Below are 25,738 nucleotides of genomic sequence, written 5' to 3' on the forward strand. Positions count from 1 at the left end.
TATGCCCTAAAAGGGCTGGCTCACCTGTTCCCACCTACGCCCTTTGTGATGCCACAGTGGGACCTTAATTTGGTCCTCACCTATCTCATGTGTTCTCCATTTGAGCCTCTGCACAATTGTCCCCTCCGGCTGTTGACCATCAAAACAGGCTTCTAGTGGCAATTACATAGACCTGGAGGGTGAGTGAGTTGCAGGCGCTATCTTGTTCGCCTACTTATCTTATGTCCTTTCCTGACAAGGTGGTGCTTCACACAAGGGCTTCTTTTTTGCCAAACGTTGTGACCCCCATTCTATTTGGGTCAGTCCATCTCTTTGCCCACCTTCTTTGCTCCCTCGCATCCCTCTAAAGAAGGAGCGTCTCCAACGTCTGGACCTAAAAAGAGCGTTTTCGTTTTACCTTGACTGCACTAAAGAGTTCCGGGTGGACTACCAACTCTTTTTGGGGTAAGTGGGAGCGAAGAAGGGAAGGCAGTGCAGAAAAGGACAATTCCTTGCTGGGTTGTTCTCTGTATCAAGATCTGCTACGGCTTGGCGAAGAAGCAGCCCCCTGAGAGATTAAGGGCCCATTCCACCAGGGGAAACGCTGCAACTACGTCCGTGGCTCTGGGTAGCCTTATGCAAGACATATGTAAAGCTGCAACGTGGGCATCGTTACATACATTTGCAAAACACTATTGTTGGGACGGTCAGGTCTGCAGGGACGGGGATTTTGCTCGCTCGGTCCTGCAGGACATCCTAGTTTAGCTAATTGGTCCAAAGCCCACCGCGGGATGGTATGGCTTGGGTATCTAATTCCAAGGTAAGGAATCTGCAGCTAGAAGTCTCTATCAGATGAACAGTTTACTTACCTTCAGTGACGCATTATCTGGTAAAGACTCTATCTAGCTGCAGATTCCTTACAGCCCCACCCATACATCCCTGCTTTGCGGACTAATGATCTAACCTAGGCTCATTTACCCTTTTCAAGGCTCTAGTTTAGCACATGACTACGTCAGTAACTTTGTGGCTCTACGCTAATGGTGTAGAAAAAATGAAAAGTACTGACGTTCACGCACCTGGGTGGCGCCTCTATAGGCACCGCGACGTCATAACCCAGGCTGCCGGCACGGACGACGTCAAACGTAGCCGAATGGAGCCACCCGACAACTCGCGCAAGGGGTATTGTGCAGCAAAAGTTGGCGGAACCATTCTGATGCCTGGTAATTCAAAGGCAAGGAATCTGCAGCTAGATAGAGTCTCTACCAGATAATGCGTTACCGAAGATAAGTAACTTGTTCTTTTTGCAGTGTGAATCTTTTCTGGATTCTCATGTTGTACATTATTGCTCCATCTAGTGGTGGGTGCGGCATTGTCTAAAATAGTCTTTCCTTTTTAAAATAAAAAAGATTTTTATTTTTGCATGGGCATTGCCGATTATTCAGCCATTTGGTGCTTGATCTCTCCTTATGTGATGTCAAAAATATGCTCCGGTAACGCCTTGACACACTTCGATTTTCTGATTAATTTTTCCGCTATTGGGTATGGAAGGAAGGGAGAGATCTCTGGAGTCGTGGGGGAAAGATCCGCTGCAATGCACAAGTTTCTTTTTCATTGAAAAGACCGAAAAACTATTGACTAAGTGCGCAATCTGTCTCCTGAAGGTCGACAGTTTTGTGGGCTGTGCAGCATTGTGGAAACTAACTGGGGGGCACTACCAACCAGAATATAAGATCCTTAATTATTGCCCGGCGGTGTCGCCTCTTGAACCCACAAAGAAGTTAAACTATTGAAGAGGCAGGCGCTGGAGACTGGAAGGCAGGAAACAAGGGTTTTTATTCTCTCCGGAGGAGAACACAACGAAACGGACAGAAGGTATCGTTCTGAGGTGCTCTAACTGCATCCCTGAGGCCTGGCCTCTTATACACACGTTTATCTGTTTATTGCATGTAACACATTCTCGTTGATACTTTGAAGTACGGAAAGACATCCTCAGAATCCCCCCTTTCCCAGCCCGTTCCCACGCAAGGTTACAGTGGAAGTCCCCGCCCCGTTCACAACAGGTGATGATCATCGCGCAGCTGGGTATTCCGTCGATCCACAGTGTGTGTGGGTTTCGATCGGATCTCGTGGGATGGGGGGGGCTTTGATCATCTCGGGGGTCCTTAGAGGAGGAAAGCTTTCTATTGTACGGGGAGGGGCAAGGGATTGGTATCGGCAGAGCTGGGTGTCGGCCTGGGAACGGGGAAGACAAACGGGCACACGGGGAAATGGGGTTTGCATCAAAGGGCCGGGGGTCATAAATGGGAAGAAGGGAGGTGTCGCGCTAGGAACAGGACGAGGGTCTGGGGCAGAGCAGCGCTGAAGAGGGGTTTTATGATTCGCGGCAGGTGCAGGCAGGGGGTTGTCAGTATGCGGGGGATGCCGGCGAAGTTAGGAATGGGAGAGAGGCGCGCTGGCTCTCGGCGGGAGCAGGGAAGCCATGGTGTTCAAAAAATGGCGGCTGTTTTACGCGCACAAAAAGGTTAAGGAGAGCAAGAGGGCGCCGATAATGTTGACGGTTTCAGCCTAACTTTCAACAGTCCTCCCTTTTCAACATATCTAGCCAACTTGCTTACTCAATGTCAATTTTCATCAAATTCCTAACTTCGGTATCATACAATGCTCTCATATGTTCGCTTCCAATGTCCACAGTTTTGGGAAAAATGCAACTCGCACATAAAGAACACATAGGTGGCAAACATTGAATTCCTAAGCATAGGCCACATATTACAACTACGGGAATCAGGATAATGGTGAGCAGTCTCCAGCCCCAGCTTTTGACGGTGTCCCAGAACCAACCACCAAGCGACCATTCTTCTTGCTCTTGGTGAACTTCCGATGAGAGTCTGTGAAGATGTTCGATGGCTTTGTACACTGAGGGTGAGTTGTCCGGTATGTATGTACAACAGCTGGCCCCAATAATGCGGCATGCTCCTCCACGGTCCGCCAGAACCACATCTAGAACGAGGCGGTTCTGCAGAGCCACCAGACGGACCGCTTGGAGCTCGGCAGTGTTGTTGGCAAAGATGCCCGCTGTGATGTTCATGGTTGTCTCGACTGCCTGAGTCAAATGTCGGATGGCACGGCTGTTTGCCATCGGGCCCCAGAGGGGGACGAGTCCTTTCATAGCATCGAGGAACTGTGCCCCTGTTGAGTCGGCTTGCTCAACGTCTTTGGCTCGTTTTTGCCTGTGGTGATTCGCTGGAGCCACATAAGTTGGAGGAAGGACGAAGGAGATGTAGCAAGTGCCCCCCCAGCCTTTGGGGAGCCAGGTGTAGGCCTTCGTGCCGCAGATGAAATACATGTTTGGAGATGACACAAAGGAAGGCGGATCCGTGGAATCCAGAGTGCTGGTAAAGCGGCAAGCGCTGCGACCCACCAGCTGTGTCCCAAGTCCTTCTACACACATGTGGCCTGTGACGTTGATGACCGTCAGGGCCACAGTCAGAGTGGCAGCCGTTCGTTTCCGCAGATAGGAGAAGGTGGGTCTGGTCGGATTGTTGAACACCTGCATTTCGATTCGTTCTTTGGCCGGGATGTCCATTTGGATCGAGTCGCTGGGGGTCAGCGGGCAGAAGTGTGTCTTTGTCTTGTTTCGCCCGGTCCCATGAGAAGAATGTGCTGCAGTTCTGCTGGAGGTGGCATTTCCCGTATAGCTCTCTTGCAGGAGGATCAGCCAGGCAAGGCAGGAGCCGTGGACGGAGAAGGGTGAAGGGATGAATGGTATTGAATGTCCAGTGGCATGGGGTAGCAACCCACAGATCCAGCAGTTGGTGGCGTTGGTGGCAAGATTGTGCTGGTGAAGTAGCTGCACGAAGGAGTTGTTCCAAAACTCCTTTCGCCTCTCTCTTAGTTGGGGAGAGAGCGAAATTAGATAATGTTCCTTCATGGTGGTAGGCTGAGCAGTGGTTAGGAATGTTTCGTGAGCAGGTGCGTGTTCTTCCATAATCCAGAGCGTAGTCATGAGGAGAAAACAGAGGAGGATTACGATGAAGAGTGCAATTGTCTTTGAGCTATGAAGTCTGTCTGTTCTCGGATTTCTGTAGTGGGTATTTCCTGTTGTCTCAGTCGGCTTCTTGTTTGGCGCTTCCATCATCTTCTTATCTGGCGCTTCCATCATCTTCGTCTTCAAGGTGCTCGGTAGTGGGCAGGACCACAGACTTAGTTTTAGCTTCTCTCCAGGTAACCCTTGGTAGTTTGGGTCACCGTTCTGAGATTCTTTAACCTAGTCCGTGGCCTACTTAGCCGAAGCTCCCTCCTTTCGCCGCAGGAAATACCCTTCTCGAGATGGCACAGTGGGGTCAGGATGTTTTGAAAGTTCAAGTGTCTCTATGTCAGGATAGCAGTTCAACGATGGTCGGTCCTGGTTCAGGAGCTCTTCTTGGGTGTTGACGGTGTCTGTCGTGGCCAGGGCTGGGGAGACCTTTTTGCAGTGATGGGCGTGCAGCCAATGTTTCTTCCCCTCCACTCGAAGTGCGGTCCGAGTGGTGATCAGCACTTTCCAGGGGCCCGTCCACCGGGGTTCCAAACTCTTTGATCGCTGAAAATTTCGGATCAGCACGAAGTCCCCCGGCTGGATGGCGTGGCCCGGACCCCTGGAAGCATCGGGGATGGCCTGCTGCACCTGCTGATGAAGGACAGACAAAGTTTCAGTCAATTTGTACAGATAATCAGACATTAGGACATCCGGAACGTCATGAATGGAAGTTGGTTTCGGGGCAGACCAGACGCTCATGGGTCGACCGAAGACAACTTCATAAGGGGTTAAGTGATGTCGGGTGGGGGTGGAGCGCATCGATAGCAATGCCAGTGGGAGGGCGTCTGGCCATTTCAGGCCCGTCGTAGCCACTATTTTGGCCAGTTTAAGCTTGAGTGTGGCATTGTGTCGTTCGACAAGCCCAGCAGATTGAGGGTGGAAGACTGCGTGGAATTTCTGTTTAATACCCAGCCCATTTAGGATGAGCTGGATAACGTTGGCTACAAAGTGGGGGCCATTATCACTCCACAAAACACGACAGAGGCCATAACGGGGGAAAAACTCCTTTAACAGGACCTTTGCAGTGGCCATAGCGGTGTTGTCACGGGTTGGATATGCTTCCACCCATTTGCTAAATGCGCACACCACGACAAGTACATATTTCAGGCCTTGGCATCTGTCTAGCTGGATGTAGTCCATCTGCAGGACTTCAAATGGGTGGTTTGGGACCCCAAATCCCCCCCGGGGTACTACAGTTCCTTTCCCGGGGTTGTGTTGCAGGCATATTAAACATTGTTGAACCAGGCGTTTGGCGGAATCTGGGATCTTGTCATTGTGCCAAACCCTGGAGACAAGTTCGATCATGGGGGCTGATCCTATGTGGGCAGGGGAGTGTGCCATGGTTAATATGGGAATCAAGTACGAATCAGGTAGTAGCCATTTGTTCGTGTCTTTTGTCCGCCAGCAGCCTTCATCGTCTTTCAATCCCACCCGTGTCCATTCAGTCAATTCGTGTTGTGTGCTAGTCGTTTGTATGTCTCTAATTGTGTCCTTGGCGTCAGTCCAGTTTTCTGCTTGTGACCTGGTCACGTACATATGTGTTGTCGTTCTATTTTCAGCTGTCGTTCGGGCGGTAATGTCGGCTAGTGCATTTCCCTGTCCAATAATGTCTGTCACTTTCTTGTGTGCCTGGCATTTGATAACGGCAAGTCTGTTGGGGAGGAGGACAGCTTCGATTAAGGCGGAGACTAAATCCCCGTGCAAAATGGGTGTGCCGTGTGAGGTCAAGTATCCTCTCTCCCTCCAGAGGAGCCCAAAATGGTGAACCACCCCGAAGGCATACTGGCTGTCAGTGTAAATGTTCGCTGTGGTTCCTGTTGCCAGGATGCAGGCTTGTGTCAAAGCAATCAGTTCCGCTGCCTGGGCAGATCGCTGGGTGATGCGGGCTGTTTCTACTACAGTTCGAGCCGTGGTGACTGCATAGGCAGCGGAAGTGGTACCATCGGAGAGTTTGATGCAAGAACCGTCCACCCACAGCTCCCCGTCGGGGTCAGGGAAAGCTGTGTCTCTGAGATCGACCCTACTCCTGGTCTGTTCGTCCGTAAGAGTCACGCAGTCATGTACGGGGCGCACGTTGGGATCGTTCTCTGGCAAGGGTAACAGAGTTGCTGGGTTCAGTGTGGTGCATCTTTTCAGGGTGATATGGGGGGCAAGCAAGGTTAGTTCGTATCCAGTCAGTCGTGCACTCGTCAGATGTTGCGTCTTGGTTTGGTTCAGGAGGGTGTCGACTGCATGGGGTACCAGTACCGTGAGGGAATTCGAGAGTACAATCCCCTCACTCTGTCGGATAGAGACTGCAGCAGCAGCTACAGCTCGAAGGCAGGCAGGCAAGGCTCTGGCGACAGGGTCAAGAGTGGCAGAGAAGTAAGCGCACGGTCGTTGCTTAGGGCCGATGGCCTGGGTCAGGACAGATAAAGCGCACCCCTCCCTTTCGTGAGTGTAAAGGGAGAAGGGCTTTCTGTAATCAGGGGTACCCAGGACAGGGGCTGAGCAAAGGGCATCTCGTAGTTCCGTGAAGGAAGTTTGACACTCAGGAGTCCAAGGGAGTGGGAAAGGGACGTCTTTGTTTAGCAGAGAAAGCAGTGGTTTTACAACGAGGCTGAAGTTTGGCAACCATTGTCGGCAGAAGGAGGTGAGGCCTAATAGGGAGCGAACCTGCTTCTGGGTTTTAGGGACAGGGGTATCTAGAATGGTTTGGATTCGATCAGGGGTGAGTTTCCTACCATCTTTGGACAGAAGGTGGCCCAGGTAAGTGACCTGGGGTAGGCAGAATTGCAACTTCTTCTTGGAGACCTTGTGGCCATTTTCCGCCAGGAAGTGCAAGAGTTGAATGGTGGCGGTAACCGCTAGAGGGGTGGTGTCGGCTGCCAAAAGGATGTCATCAACATATTGTACCAACACCACCCCGTCGGGTAACCGGACTTGGTCTAGTTGTCTTTTGAGGGCCTGGCTGTAGATGCTAGGGCTCTCCGTGTAGCCTTGAGGAGCTCGGCAAAACCTATATGAGCGGGATTTTTAGGGTAAAGCCGAAGAGATATCGGCTGTCTGGGTGGATGGGGATGGAGAAGAATGCGTTCTTGAGGTCGATGACGGAAAAGGTGGTGGCAGTGGATGGAATCAAGGTCAGGATGGTGGTGATGTCTGAGACCACAGGGTACTGGGGTACCACCACTTTGTTGATCTCTCGGAGGTCGATGATGAAACGGTATGCTTTCTCATCTCCCTCTCCCTGCTTCTTGATAATGGGCAAGATAGGGCTGTTGCAAACGTTGCTAACCACTTCCTCTACCACTCCTGCGTCTATCAGTGACTGGATAATCATTACCAATGCCTTCTCGCCCTCTGGCGATATCCGATATTGTGGGAGTTTTGGGAGTGTTGCGTCTGGTCGGACAGTAATGTGCACTGGGTCAATTAACATACGCCCTACGTCCGAATCCGCTTTGGCCCACAGATACGGAGGTAGAGTGTCAAGCAGGGACGCGTCAACGTCGGTGATGAAAAACATGTGCCGGGGGGAACAATGTCTAAGCAGAACGGGGTTGTCGTAAAGAAACACTCGAACTCCATCTTGAGAACACCTAATCGTCGCTCGGAAGTGTTTCAGTAAGTCAAGTCCCATAATGGCGTCAGGGCTATTGGAGGAAAGCAAGAACGTGGTGTCGGTGGTGTTGTTTTCTACGTCAAAGAGAATCGGGGCAGACAAAGGGTTGGTGGAGGGCGTTCCATCGAAACCTGTCGATGTTATGAGTGATAAACGGAATGCAGCTCCCCCGCCTAGGGAGAGAACCCCTCCGAGCACAACCCAGGAGGACCAAAAGGTCTTATTCCATCAACAAAAGGTAGTCATCCAATGTTAATCCAGGGAATAGTTATCCAACTTATGAAGTTTATTCAACACAAGAGAATGTCTTAGTTTCACGACATGTGCAAAAGGATGTTATTCCACATCAGGTTATAAATAATCATTCATGTTGTTAAACACAAATCCCATCCCGATGCATTTCGGGCGGAGCCCTTCGTCAGGGGATTACTCGTTATTCCGCCTGGGGTTCGCCTGCTTTCTGCGCTTACACCTGTTATGAGTGAGCCAGACAAGGGTGCCCTTGGAATCAGTCGTTTAGATAACGCACTACGTGTTGCGCCAGTGTCTACCAGAAATGGAGACTTGGTACCCAGGACCTTAGCAGTGACATAAGGGCCCTGCTGGTCAACATAGAGCTCGACTGGATCCCTCCCTCGCCCTTGGCCGTCCTATGCAAAGGTGTGAGTGTCGTCATAGTCAGATTGTTGATATTGGTTCTGTCTGGGTCGATCGAACGTATTTGGTCTGCTTGATCTGTCGTTCGTTGCGTCATTTGGGGGCCCTCGTGGTGGTCCCTTAGGTCTCGGTCCGTTTGCTACATCCCGGGGGTCTCTGTTTCTGATCATTTCCAGAAGAACTGGGCACTGGGATTTCCAATGGCCAGTCCCTTTGCAGAAAGCGCACTGGTCTTCTCTAAGGTCTGTGCGTCCACTGTAGGGAATCAGAGTGCGGTCCTGGGGAAATGTAGTCTTAGGGACGTTTGTCTGGTAGTTTCCCCGGTATTGGTCTCGTCCTATAGTCACCCCTTGCAGTTTGGCAATCATCACCCTCTCTTTTAAGTCTTTCTTCTTTCTCTCTGTCGCCCTATCGTTTTCATTTTTCTGATGCTCATAATATTGGGCCATTTGGAGAATCGCTGTAGGTTTGGAGGCTGCCCAACTACTCTCGCTGGCCTGTAGTTTCTGGGAGATTTCCAATGATAGGCCCTTAACATAATTCTGGACAAACAGATGGTGTCCGGTTGCAGTGGTCATGTCCTGGCCGCTGTAATCGGAGAACACCGTTTCAAACCGGGAGAAGTACTCCGATACGTCCTCCTGGGGTTTTTGGCGACAGGCTGTTACTATCGACCAGTCCACTTTCTTTTCTGGGATTTGGGTTTTTAATTTCTCTACGATTTTATCTGGGAGGTCTAGAATGGATTTCAACGGCTTTTGTCCTGGTCCCCGTTGTTTGTCCAGTTCATCGAGTTGTGACCAGGTATGTCCGAACAGCTCAAGGTGGTCGACTTTCCGGATTTGCTTCCACACATCAGCTGGTAGACATAACCCGAAGAACAAGTCGATGTCAGCCAGGGTCATGATAGTTGAACCCAGGGCTGTCCCCAATTCAGTATAGAAGGCAGTGGGGTTTTTACGTAGGTCGGGTAGAGATTTCCGGAATGTCAGTATCTCTTGCCGGTCCCATGGCTGGTAGACCCAGTTGTATACTACCCTTCCCTTCGCATCTTGGTTGTTTGCATCATCGTGAGTCCCTGTACCCCGAGGAGGAACCCAGTAAGGGGCAGCCTCACGTATCGGCATCATGGTGTTAGATTGCTCGGTTGGTGGTTCGGTCACTACGGGGGCTGCGGATTTAGCTCCCGGCTTTCGTTCAGTGAGGTGGCGGAAAACCTCAAGCGTACGCGTAAGGAGGTCCGACACATCACACTCGCCCTCATCCCCGATATCGACCTTCCGGTACAGAGTCCTTAGGCTCTCGGGACCTTTTTCTCGATATCGGTCCTCGTATGCATTCAAGACATGATAACACAGTCGTACGGTAAAATGTCGTCTGTGACTCCCTGTATACGAGCTGAACATATCTGTGATGTACTCTTCATCATCCTTCCTTTCTACCAGTGTCCTTGCTATTTTGTCGATCCCCGCTCGCTCATCTTTGTCTAGCCTGTTTGTTCTTGCAGGGCCAGCCCCTCGAGTCTCATGGTCGTCTAACGTCGTTGTTGATGCGGGTTTTAATACAAGGGGTTCGGCCGGCACAGAGGCCATTGGGGCCGACGCTGTGGCGGTATCTTTGTTTGTACCTGGGGGTGGCGCGTGCTGTGCCAAGGGTTGAGAAGGGGCATATGGAGGGGGCATGTAGATGATAGGAGGACCTAACAGCAGGTCCTCATTGGCTTGTCGTTTCGAGGGTAAATCAGGGTAGAGCATGGAGGGGGTTCTAACCGGACACTGGCTTGGCGTTTCCCTTTCTAGTTTCTGTTTAGCTTTCTCTCTTTCCTCTATCTCCTTTTTTAGTTTCTGAGCAGCTAGGTGGGCTGCTTTTTGCAGCTCTTTTTCCAACCTACTCTGTTTTCTTTTTACGCTGTTCAGTTTCTTTTCGCCACATGCCGAAGCTATCAAGCATAGTAGGTGTTGTCTTGTTTTTACCCAGGGCAGTTTCTAGCGTTTTTATTTTATCATCATCGAAGGATCCTATCAGGGGCCATTGACTTTCTTGACCCTGTTTTGTATATTTATGCCATAGTTTACTATAGGCAATAGCGGTCAATCCATGCTTCATGAACATGTCCTTATTAGGGGTGCCTTCCAGTGGGGCTGGATGGTCCATCTCTAATAAGCGGTCCGGGCTAAACAGGCTACTAATCAGTGGGGAGAAGACAGACATGACGGCTCGTAACGAGGGACTAAAAAGTCAGCACTGCCTATCTTATCACTAGGTGCAAAGACTGGACAGAATATTTCTATTCTACGTTGTTTGCAGGCAGTGAATACCTCATGGATCAAAAAACCAAAGACCAATAAATAACAATGGGGAGAATGAGCAGGTCCGCAAAGATTTGCGTTACCTACCCTTTTCACTATCTGCAAAAAGGGTGGTCTCTTCCCTGTTTGCAGACAGGGAATCTCCAGGAAACAATAGTTTGCGAACAACAGTTCAATTTCAAGAGATTATTGAGTGGGAGGGAAAAAATAAGCACGGCTGCTGCCCTACCTATCCTCCACTGTTTGCAAAGAGAGAGCCCGTTGTTTCTCCGTTTGCAGACAGTGAATCCCTCATAGATCAAGATAACAAAAGACCGATAAATAACAATGGGGAGAATGAGTAGGTCCGCAAAGATTTGCGTTACCTACCTTTTTCACTATCTGCAAAAAGGGTGGTCTCTTCCCTGTTTGCAGACAGGGAATCTCCAGGAAACAATAGTTTGTGAACAACAGTTCAGTTTCAGGTGATTATTGAGTGGGGGAGAAAATAAGCACGGCTGCTGGCCTACCTATCCTCCACTGCTTGCAAAGAGAGAGACCGTTGCTTCTCCGTTTGCAGACAGTGAATCTCCAAATAAACAAAAAAGGAGCAATACTAGTATTTTTTAACAAACAGGCAATCAAACAAATTTCGCGACTTGTCGTGGTTACACGACCTTACCCGGACCGCATGGACAGTTTCCTGTCTTCCGAATCCAGCGCCCGATCGTCCTCTCTTCTCCGTTATCCTCGCGGCACTCCTGATGGTTCCCAGTCAGGACCGTAGATCACTCGAGAGAGGTCTGTTCGGACCCAGTGAAGTTCGGATGATCGGCTGTCAGACGAGGGTCTATCGGACAGACGCGTTCCCGATCGTTGCAGTCGTTCACTTTGTCGTCAGGACCTCTCCCACTGGATCCATGGGTCGCTGATGGGCCCCACGCTTGGGACGCCAATTGTGGAAACTAACTGGGGGGCACTACCAACCAGAATATAAGATCCTTAATTATTGCCCGGCGGTGTCGCCTCTTGAACCCACAAAGAAGTTAAACTATTGAAGAGGCAGGCGCTGGAGACTGGAAGGCAGGAAACAAGGGTTTTTATTCTCTCCGGAGGAGAACACAACGAAACGGACAGAAGGTATCGTTCTGAGGTGCTCTAACTGCATCCCTGAGGCCTGGCCTCTTATACACACGTTTATCTGTTTATTGCATGTAACACATTCTCGTTGATACTTTGAAGTACGGAAAGACATCCTCAGAATCCCCCCTTTCCCAGCCCGTTCCCACGCAAGGTTACAGTGGAAGTCCCCGCCCCGTTCACAACAGGTGATGATCATCGCGCAGCTGGGTATTCCGTCGATCCACAGTGTGTGTGGGTTTCGATCGGATCTCGTGGGATGGGGGGGGCTTTGATCATCTCGGGGGTCCTTAGAGGAGGAAAGCTTTCTATTGTACGGGGAGGGGCAAGGGATTGGTATCGGCAGAGCTGGGTGTCGGCCTGGGAACGGGGAAGACAAACGGGCACACGGGGAAATGGGGTTTGCATCAAAGGGCCGGGGGTCATAAATGGGAAGAAGGGAGGTGTCGCGCTAGGAACAGGACGAGGGTCTGGGGCAGAGCAGCGCTGAAGAGGGGTTTTATGATTCGCGGCAGGTGCAGGCAGGGGGTTGTCAGTATGCGGGGGATGCCGGCGAAGTTAGGAATGGGAGAGAGGCGCGCTGGCTCTCGGCGGGAGCAGGGAAGCCATGGTGTTCAAAAAATGGCGGCTGTTTTACGCGCACAAAAAGGTTAAGGAGAGCAAGAGGGCGCCGATAATGTTGACGGTTTCAGCCTAACTTTCAACAGCATGTGCAGAGTTTTTGACAAAAACTATCAGGGCAAGAAAAAATAGAGGTGGGCACTTTACGTCATGGCCACCCCACAGGAAAGACAGGACATCTTAGAGAGACCTTGCATTATGCAGTCATGACGAGGCATACCCGAGGAAACAGAGGAGGCACAAGGAGAAGAATAGGAAATCGAGGAGTTTGTCGAGGTCAAACCAGAATGAACACAAAAGAAGACGCCAAGAGATGGAGAGACCAAACAGAGGGTAAACTCCAAACGGACTTTCAGGTTCCATTCTGAATATACTGGACTCTAGGCACGGAAGACCAGCAACAGCATCTAAGGTTTCAAATATGAAGACCTAAGCAAGGCTGAAAGAGCTACACTGGACTAAGGATAAGCATACTACTGAAGGTAAACCTGAAACCAAGTCTTGTTCTCGAAAGAGGATCAAGGACTTGGGAGGTATAAAAGCGCATCTGGGTGGAGTGGCTCGACACCAGACCTGAAGACTGTCTCAACTCAGACGCTGAAGAGTGGTTCAATGCTGGCTCAGAACATGCATACCTAAAAAGCAGCTTGACGATGATGCTGAAAATTGTCTCAACATCGAAAAAGAGAAATAAGGAGGCAGAACTTGAAGTAGAACAGAAATCACGAAGTAGAGAGAAAGAAGAGGCATCTTCAGGCTAAACTGTAAGCCATCATCTCGAAAAAAAGAGAGAGTTCAACAACTATGCTGCAGTACCTTTCAAACAGGAACCAGAAAAACATAGGACGCAAGAGACTGAGGTACTGGACCATCCACTGACTACAGAACCTCTTGGGAGGTGGAGGAGGATATTATCAAGTTTGAAGAGGAGTAACACCAGCTCCTGGAGCAAGAATACTCGCTGATGGAGGAAGCAATTAAAGACAGGCAGGACCTGTACATAGACTCGCCAGATGAAAAGGTAGACTCCCACCTATGTAGACCTTTGCCACCAGATGACTTTACCGCATATAGTGAGGTCATTAAAGGGGCGGCTGATTCTTATAGGGTACAACTGTAAGAGAAGCAGACGGAAGCACGCTTCCTCCTAGAGTCATAGTTACCAGATTAGAAGAGGAAGGAACAAATCCCTCACCATGCTAATCAGCATCCTGCTCCAGAATAGAGAGGCTTTGAAGGAGCCCTTTGCAATTAAGGCCATAAACCTGAGTGTCGAAAAGAAATACTGGTTTTCCACCAAAGACACCCCCTTACATCCGGGACGAGCTGCCAGCTGACTAATCGTTACAACGGTCTGCAGGAGCAATTAACCCTACTTCAACAGGCCCCCCTACAGACAAGTAAAGCAAGAGGAAGTACATGGTGATGAGAAAGATGGGGAAGTCTCAGGCAGCACAATAGCGTGCAGGTAACTCGAGCACCCTGCTCAGCTGGTACGCCTATTGACAGTGGGATGAAATGGAAGAACTTGTGCAACAAGTACCAGAAGGTTTCCATAAGTGGGCAAGACAATTACTAACACCTACTTCAAGTTTCTATTAGATATAGCAGGCACGGCCAGTAAGCAACTATACACCGCTCTCACCTTGCGCATATGAGATTGGTTTAGAATCTCCAGACTCAAACAGGAGGTTCAATCCGCAGTGATAAACATGCCCTTCACTGTAAACAGCCAGATTGGAGAAACAGTAGATGAAGCGCTACAGTCCTTGCAGAAAGGTCATTGTACAAGAGGCCACTCTTAGAGAGCTGAAAGAGGGCACCACCAAGAGGAGACATGCAGCCAAGAACTACACATACAGCCTTCTGTCCGCAAAATACTGGTGCATCAACACTACAACTATGGCAGTAGGGCTCAACATCAAGACAGCCTTTTCATGGATGATTCGGAAGAAAAGGAGGCATCCCTGCGAGTTGGAGGAGGAGGAGGGGGGGGACACAAGCAAGTGGCTCCTTAGGGAGCACCCTCCTAAACAAGTCACTAGTAGGAGGAAAGATCAGAGAGTGCTAAGAGGAATGGGGAAAGATCATCTCCAACAAATGGATACTAAATATCATAAGGCATGGTTATTGCATAGAATTGGTGAGCAAGTCTCCCAATATACCACCAAAGAAAAAGGGATTAAAGAGGGAGGAACACCACCACATACAGCAGGAGATAACAGACTTGTTAAGCAAGGAAGCTATAGAGCTTATGGCACCAAGGATAAAAACTAGGTAATTACTCCAATGTCATACTGCCATAGCCAGACAACACATTAAGACCAATACTGGATATAAGAACACTCAACAGATAAATCAAAACTCAGTTTCTAGATGACAACCCTGCAAGGGGTCATCCTTCTTATAGGGAAGGGAGACCACATGACCACAATAGGTCACAAAGAAGCATACCTGCACATACCAATGAACTGATCGCACAGAAGATTCTTCAGATTCGTAGTTGACAAGAAACACTACCAATTCAAAGTTTTACCATACGGAACAAACCAGTGCATCTAGTATTTACAAAATATCTAGCTGGGGTAGCAGCACACCTTTCGCGGAAGGTAGTACATTTGTACCCATATCTAGACAACTGGCTAGTGAAGGCAAAAAATGTTCAAATAATACAAGAACAACATAAGCGCAGTTTTGAAGACATTACACAACCTGGAATTTTCCATCAATGTCAAAACATTACCAGCTATACCACAACGATAGAAGACATTTTTCGCCAAAACCCTAAATTCACAGACAGTAAGGTCATTCCCAGTGAGCAAGAGAGTGAAAGCAATGATAAAACAAAGTCACTTCTACCAAAGGGTCAACACCTGGACCATGAGGAAGATGATGGGCATGATGACCTCATACATACCCTTAATGCCACATACCAGACTACACACGAGACCACTGCAGGAATACTAAGAACAACAATGGTCACAAGCATCCAGGAGCTGGGACGATCTAGTTGTTGTTAAAGGCAAAGTTCAGAAGGAGGTGAAATGGTCAAACCTAAAGAACATCACAGTGGAGAAATCCTTCAAGTCACCAACCTCCTCGATGACCATCACAACATATGCATCAATCACAAGATGGGGAGAGCACATGCTCAACCTAAGCTTCAGAGGACTGTGGAACCTCCCCAGAAGTGGAGCAATATGTAAATGTATTGGAACTGAAGACCTTGTTTACAATAATAGTGGCCTTCCAAAAACACTTAAGTGGAAGAACTGTCCTCATTAACCCGTTTGCCGTGGCCGTGATTTCGCGGTAGTGCGGCACTTCCGCAAAACGGGCGGGGCCACGTCGGCCGTTGGACGTGCGCAGCACTAGGAAGGCAGCACTTAAGGGGTTAAAATGGACAAAACAATATCAGCGTTGTTTCTCAATGTATGGGGGAACAAAGTCACACACTTTATATATGAAAATGGGCAATAGGAATGAGGATATCGCTAGCAGCGATTCATCTGGGGAGGGGGGGCGGGGGAATTAAACACACAAGCAAACAGGCTAAGCAGACCAGCATATAACACACACAAATGGGAGTTGAAGCTGGAAATTCTACTAAACATCCTCCAAAGATTAGGGACAACACACTTTTGGACAACACACAAGAAGGCAAAATTCCAAGGCTTTGCATCTAGATTCCACCGCTCAAGATCACTAAGAAATTTCTTGTTAATAAATTAATCAGGGTTCTTTCTTTACCATCACTCTTCCATCACGTCCAATGAAAACATGTGATAAACAAGTGGAAACTTTTCTCTCTTGGCGATCTCTCTGGGACAGGTCATAAAACTCACAACACATTGAGAATATGTTGATAATACAAGAAGGCCAAGTATGACACCCAGAACAATCAACTCTTAGCCTAGGAGCATAGCTCCTGAGGACCTAGATTTCGGCCACCTTAACCTACCTCCAAGATCCATGGAAATACTTAAAAAAGCAAGACAACCAACAACAAGGGAATGCTACAGCAGCAAATAGGGAAACAAAAAAAATCTGACAGTGGTACAACAGCAAAAGTGAGGTGAACGATTGGCCAAGAGATGCCACAGTGATCAAATACCACACTCTCCTTCTAGACAAGTCAGAAAAGATTCATGCTGTTAAACAAAATGGTTTCTTAATGGAAGGAATAGTTTTGCAGCTTGCAGAATTTTATCGATTCACATGCGGCCCACCCACTTTCATCAGGAAGAAATCAGCACGAGCAGAGGAAAGACATATTATAGTTGCCAATGAAAAAGAAAAATTCATCTGAAGATGACAACATCGTCCGTGTTTCCTTGGCGTGCATCTTTTATTTATTTATTTATTTATTTATTTATTATTGAAGTCCAAATTACAATACATTAAAACCCATACATCCATCAAAAGAATTTACCTTTAGGCAAAATATTAGAATTACAAAGATTAATAAATAGCACAAAAACGCTGAGAATTCATGAACAGATGAAAAAGACAGACAAGAATACTTTAAGCCTTTTTACAACAAGCATAAAACAGTGTCCACTCCCAATCCTAATCGAAGTATGTGGCCCAAATTTTTTCAAACTTCCCAAGACCCCCTACTCGTGAAGCATAAGTGCGTTCACTTCTTTTAACCGCTTTCATCTTGTGGACCCACTCATGGACAGAGGGCATAAGATCAGTACGCCATCTTTGCAATGTATAAAAATTTAACAAGTTTATCAGAAAAAAGATCTGTCTCAAAACCTAAAAGTTGCCATTTACTAAAGAACAACATCCTTCGCCAATTCGCACCTCTTAACGTACTGAAATTAAGTTTATTAATAACCAACCACATACTGGCGGAAATCTGACATCACAAAATAAGGGACAAAGCACAAAATGGCTGAAGGATCGACTACTCCTACATAAAAAAAAAAGCCAAGCATTTTAAATGCAATATGTCTCGCTTTACGAGAGTTTGAGCTATTGGCATTGTAAATGACAAGGCCTTTTATTTATACGTTTTATTTTAAAACCTATAAATAAAGGGCATTGTCATTTACAATGCCAACAAAATGCTAGACCTATTGCGTTGTAAATGCGTTATGAGAGAGCATATCTTGACTTTACCTGCCAGCAAGAGCAGGCAGAACAAAGCTCTTTGAGAAAATAGTGCTTGGAGGCTGTAATTTAAGCCTACCAAGCAACAACAACACCTAACTGGGGATGTCCTCATGGGAGGTTACAAAATGGGAAAAGGTGGTACTAAAGAGGGTCTACTAAGTCGAATGAAAAGCCACAATTTACAATGGACAGTGCCACAAGCCAATGAAACAAGCATTAGAAATGCAATCGGGCTCGGATTTATTTGAGTTTGAGCTAATGGCATTGTAAATGCCAATGTATTGTTGCTATGTGTTATGGAGTGTGTTCATGTGGTGTGTACTGCCAGTGATCTCCTTGTGAGTGTGAGAATATTGCACCGTTACTGCCTGTGATGTCCTTCTTGTGAGTGTGAGAAGCTTGCACCTCTGCTGCCTGTGGTCTCCTTGTGAGTGTAAGAAGCTTGCACAGCTGCTGCCTGTGATGTCCTACTCACTACTCTACTCACTACTCTACTCACTACTCTACTCACTACTCTACTCACTACTCACTACTCTGCACTCACTACTCTGCACTCACTACTCACTACTCTGCACTCACTACTCACTACTCTGCACTCACTACTCACTACTCTGCACTCACTACTCACTACTCTGCACTCACTACTCACTACTCTACTCACTACTCTACTCACTACTACCTACTCTACTCACTACTCTACTCACTACTCTACTCACTACTCTACTCTCTACTCACTACTCTACTCACTACTCTACTCACTACTCTACTCACTACTCTACTCACTACTTACTACTCTACTCACTACTCACTACTCACTGCTCACTACTCTCCACTCACTACTCACTACTCTACTCTACACTCACTACTCTACTCACTACTCTACTCACTACTCTACTCACTACTCTACTCACTACTCTACTCACTACTCTACTCACTAGTCTACTCACTAGTCTACTCACTACTCTACTCTCTACTCACTACTCACTACTCTACTCACTACTCTACTCACTACTCTACTCACTACTCTACTCACTACTCACTACTCTACTCACTACTCACTACTCTCCACTCACTACTCTACTCAATACTCCCTACTCACTACTCTACTCTACTCACTACTCTGCACTCACTACTCACCACTCTACTCACTACTCACCACTCTACTCACTACTCTACTCACTACTCTACTCACCACTCTACTCACTACTCTACTCACCTCACTACTCTATTCACTACTCACTACTCTACTCACTACTCTACTTACTACTCACTACTCTACTCACTACTCTACTCACTACTCTACTCACTACTCACTACTCACTATACTCACTACTCACTATACTCACTACTCTGCACTCACTACTCTACTCACTACTCACTACTCTACTCACTACTCACTACTCTACTCACTACTCTACTCACTACTCTACTCACTACTCTACTCACTACTCTACTCACTACTCTACTACTCACTACTCTACTCACTACTCTACTCACTACTCTACTCACTACTCACTACTCTACTCACTACTCTGCACTCACTACTCACCACTCTACTCCCTACTCTACTCACTACTACACTCACTACTCTACTCTGCTCACTACTCACTACTCTCCACTCACTACTCTACTCACTACTCATTACTCTACTCACTACTCTGCACTCACTACTCACTACTCTGCACTCACTACTCACTACTCTGCACTCACTACTCTACTCACTACTCTACTCACTACTCTACTCACTACTCTACTCACTACTCTACTCACTACTCTACTCACTACTCTACTCACTACTCACTACTCTGCACTCACTACTCACTACTCTGCACTCACTACTCACTACTCTACTCACTACTCTGCACTCACTACTCACTACTCTGCACTCACTACTCACTACTCTGCACTCACTACTCACTACTCTGCACTCACTACTCACTACTCTACTCACTACTCTGCACTCACTACTCACTACTCTGCACTCACTACTCACTACTCTGCACTCACTACTCTCACTACTCTGCACTCACTACTCTACTCACTACTCTACTCACTACTCTACTCACTACTCTACTCACTACTCACTACTCTGCACTCACTACTCACTACTCTGCACTCACTACTCACTACTCTGCACTCACTACTCTGCACTCACTACTCTGCACTCACTACTCTGCACTCACTACTCTGCACTCACTACTCTGCACTCACTACTCTACTCACTACTCTACTCACTACTCACAGTACTGTAATTAACACATTTGATCAATTCACTGTTAAATTTCAATTTCATGTTAAGAGAAGCGACACAATAATAAGACTCCAATTGACAATCAGTGTTAAAAGCCAAGGCTCGTGGAATCAGCTCACAAGAATGACATTAGATAACAGAAAAATATGATTTAATAGATATTTGTTAACACTCCTATTTCAAGCCAAGGTTAAAAAAAACTTGGCAGCGCATAGCATGTACTGGCAGGGCTGAACAGCCACTTCATAGCCAAAAGAGAGAACATTTAAGTAAGTTACTTAAGCTTGAAAGGGCAAAATAGTTAAGTTCGAACAAGAAATAACCCGTCACATTACATTACATCTCCGATGACAGGCGAGGGGATCACATATCGCACTGTACACGCACACTGCGCCACGTGCAACAAAAAATAAACACAGGCGGAGAGGGCTGGGTAGGACCACCCACAGTCACTGCTTCAAACACAACTGAAATAAACCCCATTCTCGACCGAATGTACAACTTAAACGCCTCACACACACACGTCTCCCTCCCCACAAGCCACTGTTGCCAGCACCGCATAACACACACACATATACACACACAGTACACATTCTTAAGGCATTCAAATCAAGAAAGAGCGGTACCATTAAGTGTAAGCAGCTTCAGCCGACAGACCTGAGAGGGGGCGGGGTCATTCCAGAGAATACGATGGAAGGGGGGCTCTTATAGACTGCCCACGCACACACATCTCTGTACAGTACTGGATCTATACACCAAAGGACTCAGATCATAGCGAGTCCTAGGGCGCGGATTTTTAGCTCCACTTTAAAGCCAAACGTTACCATCTGCAGTTACACTCGTTATGCAAAAAACACGCATCCGTGTTCACCTGATAATAGACGTGCTTATTTATATAGTAGGGTGGGCACCTTACTCACAGTGGACAGCCTCTCTATACCCAAGCTTTAAAGGACAACATAATGCACGCTGGGAAATGTAGTCTGTTTCCCCTCCATTGAGCCAATAAGAGAACTCACCTGATGAGCCTAGGGTGTAAGGACTTAGTAAGAGACTGGCTCTCGAAGAAAAGAGAAAAAAAAATAGGAAAATCATGGCCGAACGTTGGTCACTAATTCTGTCAAAGAAAAAAAAAATGTATGTATATATATATATATAGCCTCACACACATATAAATAACTCTAAATTAAATCAGGAACATGAACTCCGTATGTGGGTGTGTGTAATATATATATATATCCACACACATTTTTATAGTTGAGATTACAACACCCAACGGCAATTATGTCGGCAATTGACTCATTATACAGATAGTGTTCAAATACGGAGGAAGGACCATCTGAGAACGTATATTGGAAAAGGAAAATGAATGAAGCTTGCACCCGTTACAATGTTAATAACGCTGTACAGAGCACAAGTAAACAGCTGAGCAGTACTAGTGCATCACGGGGGAGACCTCTGGTGCTCAAAGGGACCTTGGATGGGATCAGGGTGTGTACCAGGATCAAATGAAAAACGCCACATCACACAAAAGGATCGGGGTAAAGGGACGAAAGCTGTATCGTCACCCATTCACCAGATAAGCACACCTTCCTTTGTGCTTTAACACCAAGCTCTGTCCAAAATGGCGGTAAAAAGAGTGCTCAAAAAATGGTCTGGTGAAGGGACAAACGCACCCAGCACGGCAGGTATAATCTCCCCCCCCCCCCTTTCTATTGGTCATTTTGTCGCAACAGCATGTTTACGGCGTCCATACTGTATACGACGTTGCCTGCCACGCTAAAAGCTGCACCGGTGCCTATCACGTACACAACAGCGATGGGGGTTGCAAAAGTGTAGCAATTACGTACAATACCCTATACCACTCAAAACTGCACTCTTCACTAAATGGAGATTAACGCACTCACCTAAAACAATTACAGCGCTAGAGAGGTACCTTTAATGAAGGCTCTTAGAAGCAGTCAACATATGGTGCTGTAGCCTGGTTTTAGTCCCCCTGACACAGCCAACTGAAAAGCGCCGAACACCGCCACCAAAGCCCCGCCAAAACAAGACCGATTGCGCTTGCGCATAACAGACTTACAGCACGGCCACCCTGACAGCTCCTAATTAAGATTAATGCACTGCCGAGCACGTAACCGCTGATAAAATGCAATGTAATGGTGAACGCGCTCCCACCATCTGTATTGCATTAAAGGGGCACTCTGACAGCTCCTAATTAAGATTAATAATCTGCCGTGCGCGTAACCACACACAATATGCCATGTAAATTACTAAAATGGCCGACTAAATTACATACGGCCTATGGCGTCAAGGCTACTAAAAATACTGCACAGCGAAGACGAATCACTAGGCAGATGCCCAAAAAAACGGGCGCGCACTAAGGAATGTGGCAGCCCGGACCACTAAAGATTTTTTTTTTTTTCTAATACATAAGAGCTCGGAGCTCCGCTCCACTTCGTGGAGACGTAGGCCCGAGCCCTAAAAACTGGGCGAAGAGTGGGCTTAGCTACACGTCCATACCTTAATACAACATGCCTTGCGGAGCAGGCATGCGCTGCCCAGGCTCGACCTAAAACAGAGACAAGAGGCTACAAAGGACTATTCTGGACTGAACCACTAGATGGCAGAATAATGCACAGCATGTGAATCAAGAAAATTCTTCAAGCTGCAAAACTAATCCTGCCCGTAAGTAACAATTTTGTTATGTGGGTCGTGTTCTAAAACTCTAAATTTATAATTGGAAATGACCATCTTTTGCGTGGTATTCCTCTAGATTTTCACCTCTGTTGCTGAAACCTGTTTTGTTCTCCATATAACTTCACACTTTACTATTACTAATCGTTGGAAAAAAATGCATGTGCTTTCCCTTAAAACTGACATATTTCCAGGTGGTACATTTACTTATAAATCCCTAGGGGATGGTACTACATGTACATTGGCCTGTAAATTAAATGCTGCTAGTGGGCTGTAGCACGCATTTTGCTACTTACTAAAGCAGCACTATAAAACATTCTCCACGTTTGCCCCCTGCAGCCTGGCCATGCACTTTTAAACTGTCATTTCGACATGGCCGTTATTTTACCAGGCACTCATTTGACATGTCTACTTGTGGGTTCTGCGGCATTTTAGGATCAGAAGGTAGCACAAAGAGTTTGGAAGAACCATCCATTAATTCACTTTCCTCCTCCTGGCTTTAGTTTTAATAATGGCTTAAGCTTAATATCACTTAATTACACACTGTTAGCTTGAGTCATCAAGATAGGGCTTGACAGTGTACTGAAAGAATCCTTGGGAAATGTTTTCAGATCAGCCTCATGAGCGAGTCGGCTTCTCTCCAGGGAGACTGTGAGGAAAGGAGGGGATGAGTGCATGTTTCTCTGCAGCAGCAAATCATTATCTACACTTAGGAAAAATTGGTGCTGCATGTTCAGGCCTGGATAAGCTGAGAGATTCTCAGCTTGCCATGCCCTAAAAACACAGTCCCTACTAGCAGTCTTTAGTGATTTCCTTGTTTTCCGAAGCTGCAGTCCAGCCTGCTTCCAGGGACTATTTAAATGGAAAATATGTCACAGGGTTTGTTTGGTTATTTGGTTTAGAATGTTGTATCGGGTGTTGCTAATGCCTCTTGCAGGAGCTGCATTTATTACAATCTATATTTGGCTTTTGTCTTGGTGGCTTATGTTGACTAAATAACCTCTGCCATCCTGGAATCCACGTAATTCTTGTTTTGGTTCAGAACTTTCCTTTATATTTTTAGCCTGGGAAAGGCTCCATTGAAACTTTGACGTCTACATTGATTGCAGATTTTCAAAAATTACTAGGAGAGGTAAAATATCATAAAGGTAGGTTTTCCAGTACAACAACCCCAGCACAAACTACTCCTGAGGGAGAATTCTGCAAGACAATTCTTGTGCAGAAACCTTTTGGGTAAACTTCACAGCGTTGTTGGTTATTGGAACTACTGTATCCAGCGAAGAACCATGTGTATCCAACAGGAAAAATGATCTATGACTCCGTTATGCCTAAGATTATTTACCACTCCCTTAAAGTTCCTGATTTGAAAATTTGCTTCCTGAGTAGTTCACTTTTAACCACATGCCTGCCAATTTAAATTAGAGTTTTTTTGCTTCCTGTGTATGTATTGGGACTTCTAAAGTGAGAGCCTTCGTTGCAGACAGATGAAATCTGTGTGCATATGACTGAGTTGTGATTAACATTCTGCAGCAACAGACTCCTTTCTTGTTTTTGTTTTATTGTCTGGTGAGTTGTCTTTTCCAAAGCACCTTGAGAACTACTTAGAGTAACGTTCACCCTTATCTACTCTCCAATCTAGCTAGATTGGAGTGACTGGAATAATAAACATGTCAGCAACTTGAATGTGAAATATGTTTTCATTATTAGGCAAGGAAAGTAATGCAATTGTACTGGTGGGTAGAGCGTATATCTCCAGGCTATTGATTGATTATGTGCTTATAAATTAATTTGTATTAGAACCCTTGTGAAAATAAAGTTGAAAGGGAAAGTGTAGACTGACTAGTGCGTCCCATTGTTGGATCATTCTGGCTGTCACTGTTGTCTATCACATTTACAGATGTCCTAAATGAATCATTGATGTTTTAAATGAGCAAAATGCTTGCAAATGATTGTCTGGAAAACATCCACTTACCTTTCAAAACCAAACTTGTTTCTAGGGGAAGCTTTACTGCAATTCAGTGCACTTATGATTAGATTTTGCTACCTTCATTTAGGATATATTTTGACAGGGATTTAATATCAATGTAGATGCTATTCTTTTCTTTTGTAATCGCCTTTAATCACCTCTTCCTTTTTTAGAAAAACGTCTATCAAGAGGGATTTCTCATGCCAGCTCTAGTATTGTATCTTTGGCACGCTCCCATGTCTCCAGCAATGGCAGCAGTGAACAACTGCTGGAGATGCCCATTTGCACTTTCCAGCTCCCTGATCTCACCGTGTACTTGGAGGAGTTCCGTTCCTTTATTGAACGAGATCTTATAGAGCAGTCCATGCTGGTGGCTTTAGAACAAGCTGGTAAGTTGGTTCCAACATTTCCTTATACATGGAGGATCATGCTCTGCTTCCAAATTAAATTGTCTTTTCTTTAGACATTGTTTGCTGGCTCAATGTAGTGGAACTTTGTATTTAGCAGTTTATTCCTTTCAAACTGTATTATTGGAAAGTGAGTACATTTTGCTTGAAGTAACAATAATGTTGCGTCTGGTGTTGCAAGTTGAATCAGTAAGATACTAACGCTATTCTGGAAAGATTCAATGGTGCTGGTATTAGTGGTGCACAGTGGGTGGTTTCAGACATGGAGTGCAATTGGTGATGGATTGTATTAGTTGTGCGATGAGCTAAAAATGTTTCTGATTAGGTACACAGTTAAACATTTATACATTTATATTGGCATTTTGCTTACATTTACAAACTTATGCAGAGCCCAAAAACTATTTCCGGAAATGAAAATGGCAGTGAATTGACTGAAAACGCATGCCCATGACATGAGGGCAAGAAACCTGATTAGGAATAACAAGCTGGCACAAAGATGTATCTACTAATATGGATGACATAGTTATTGATCATACATTGTAGGACGAAGAGATTATCCTTGAGAAAATATATTGAGTAGTCTATGGGTGAAGTGACATTGGTGCAGTAGAAACCTTTAGACTCTTCAATAAATGGTTGATGATGGGGCATTTCCAGTGGTGTGGGACCGTTGATAGTCATCCATCTAATTATGTTGTGAGTAGCCCATTCAGACCTCTTGAAAACCATTTGAGAATCTCATCATCAATGCTTGGGGTTTTCATGAGAAGGATGGTGTGCAATACCGGAAGGCTGCATTTCTCCAGTATCTGGCAATGTGGTGAAATAAAGTTTTAAAGATTTAGACCGGAAAAGACATCTGCAATGATGGGAAGACTAGTGAGGAAATTGCAGCCTATGTTGTTTTCTTTTTTTGTTTACATTTTTGT

The 25,738-nt window shown here is 46.4% G+C and overlaps 1 protein-coding gene across 2 annotated transcripts in view; it reads left to right on the top strand.

The window, feature by feature from the left end:
- Nucleotides 1-25,738, top strand: part of OTUD7B (OTU deubiquitinase 7B) — a 395,374-nt gene that overhangs the window by 171,688 nt on the left and 197,948 nt on the right. For both annotated transcript variants that reach the window (XM_078670064.1, XM_078670063.1), the window contains exon 3: nucleotides 24,576-24,791. In XM_078670064.1, coding sequence (XP_078526190.1) covers nucleotides 24,576-24,791 — 216 coding nt within the window. The remainder of the gene's footprint in view (nucleotides 1-24,575; nucleotides 24,792-25,738) is intronic.

Source organism: Lissotriton helveticus, chromosome 12 (genome assembly GCF_964261635.1).
Source record: "Lissotriton helveticus chromosome 12, aLisHel1.1, whole genome shotgun sequence".
Classification (NCBI taxonomy): Eukaryota; Metazoa; Chordata; class Amphibia; order Caudata; family Salamandridae; genus Lissotriton; species Lissotriton helveticus.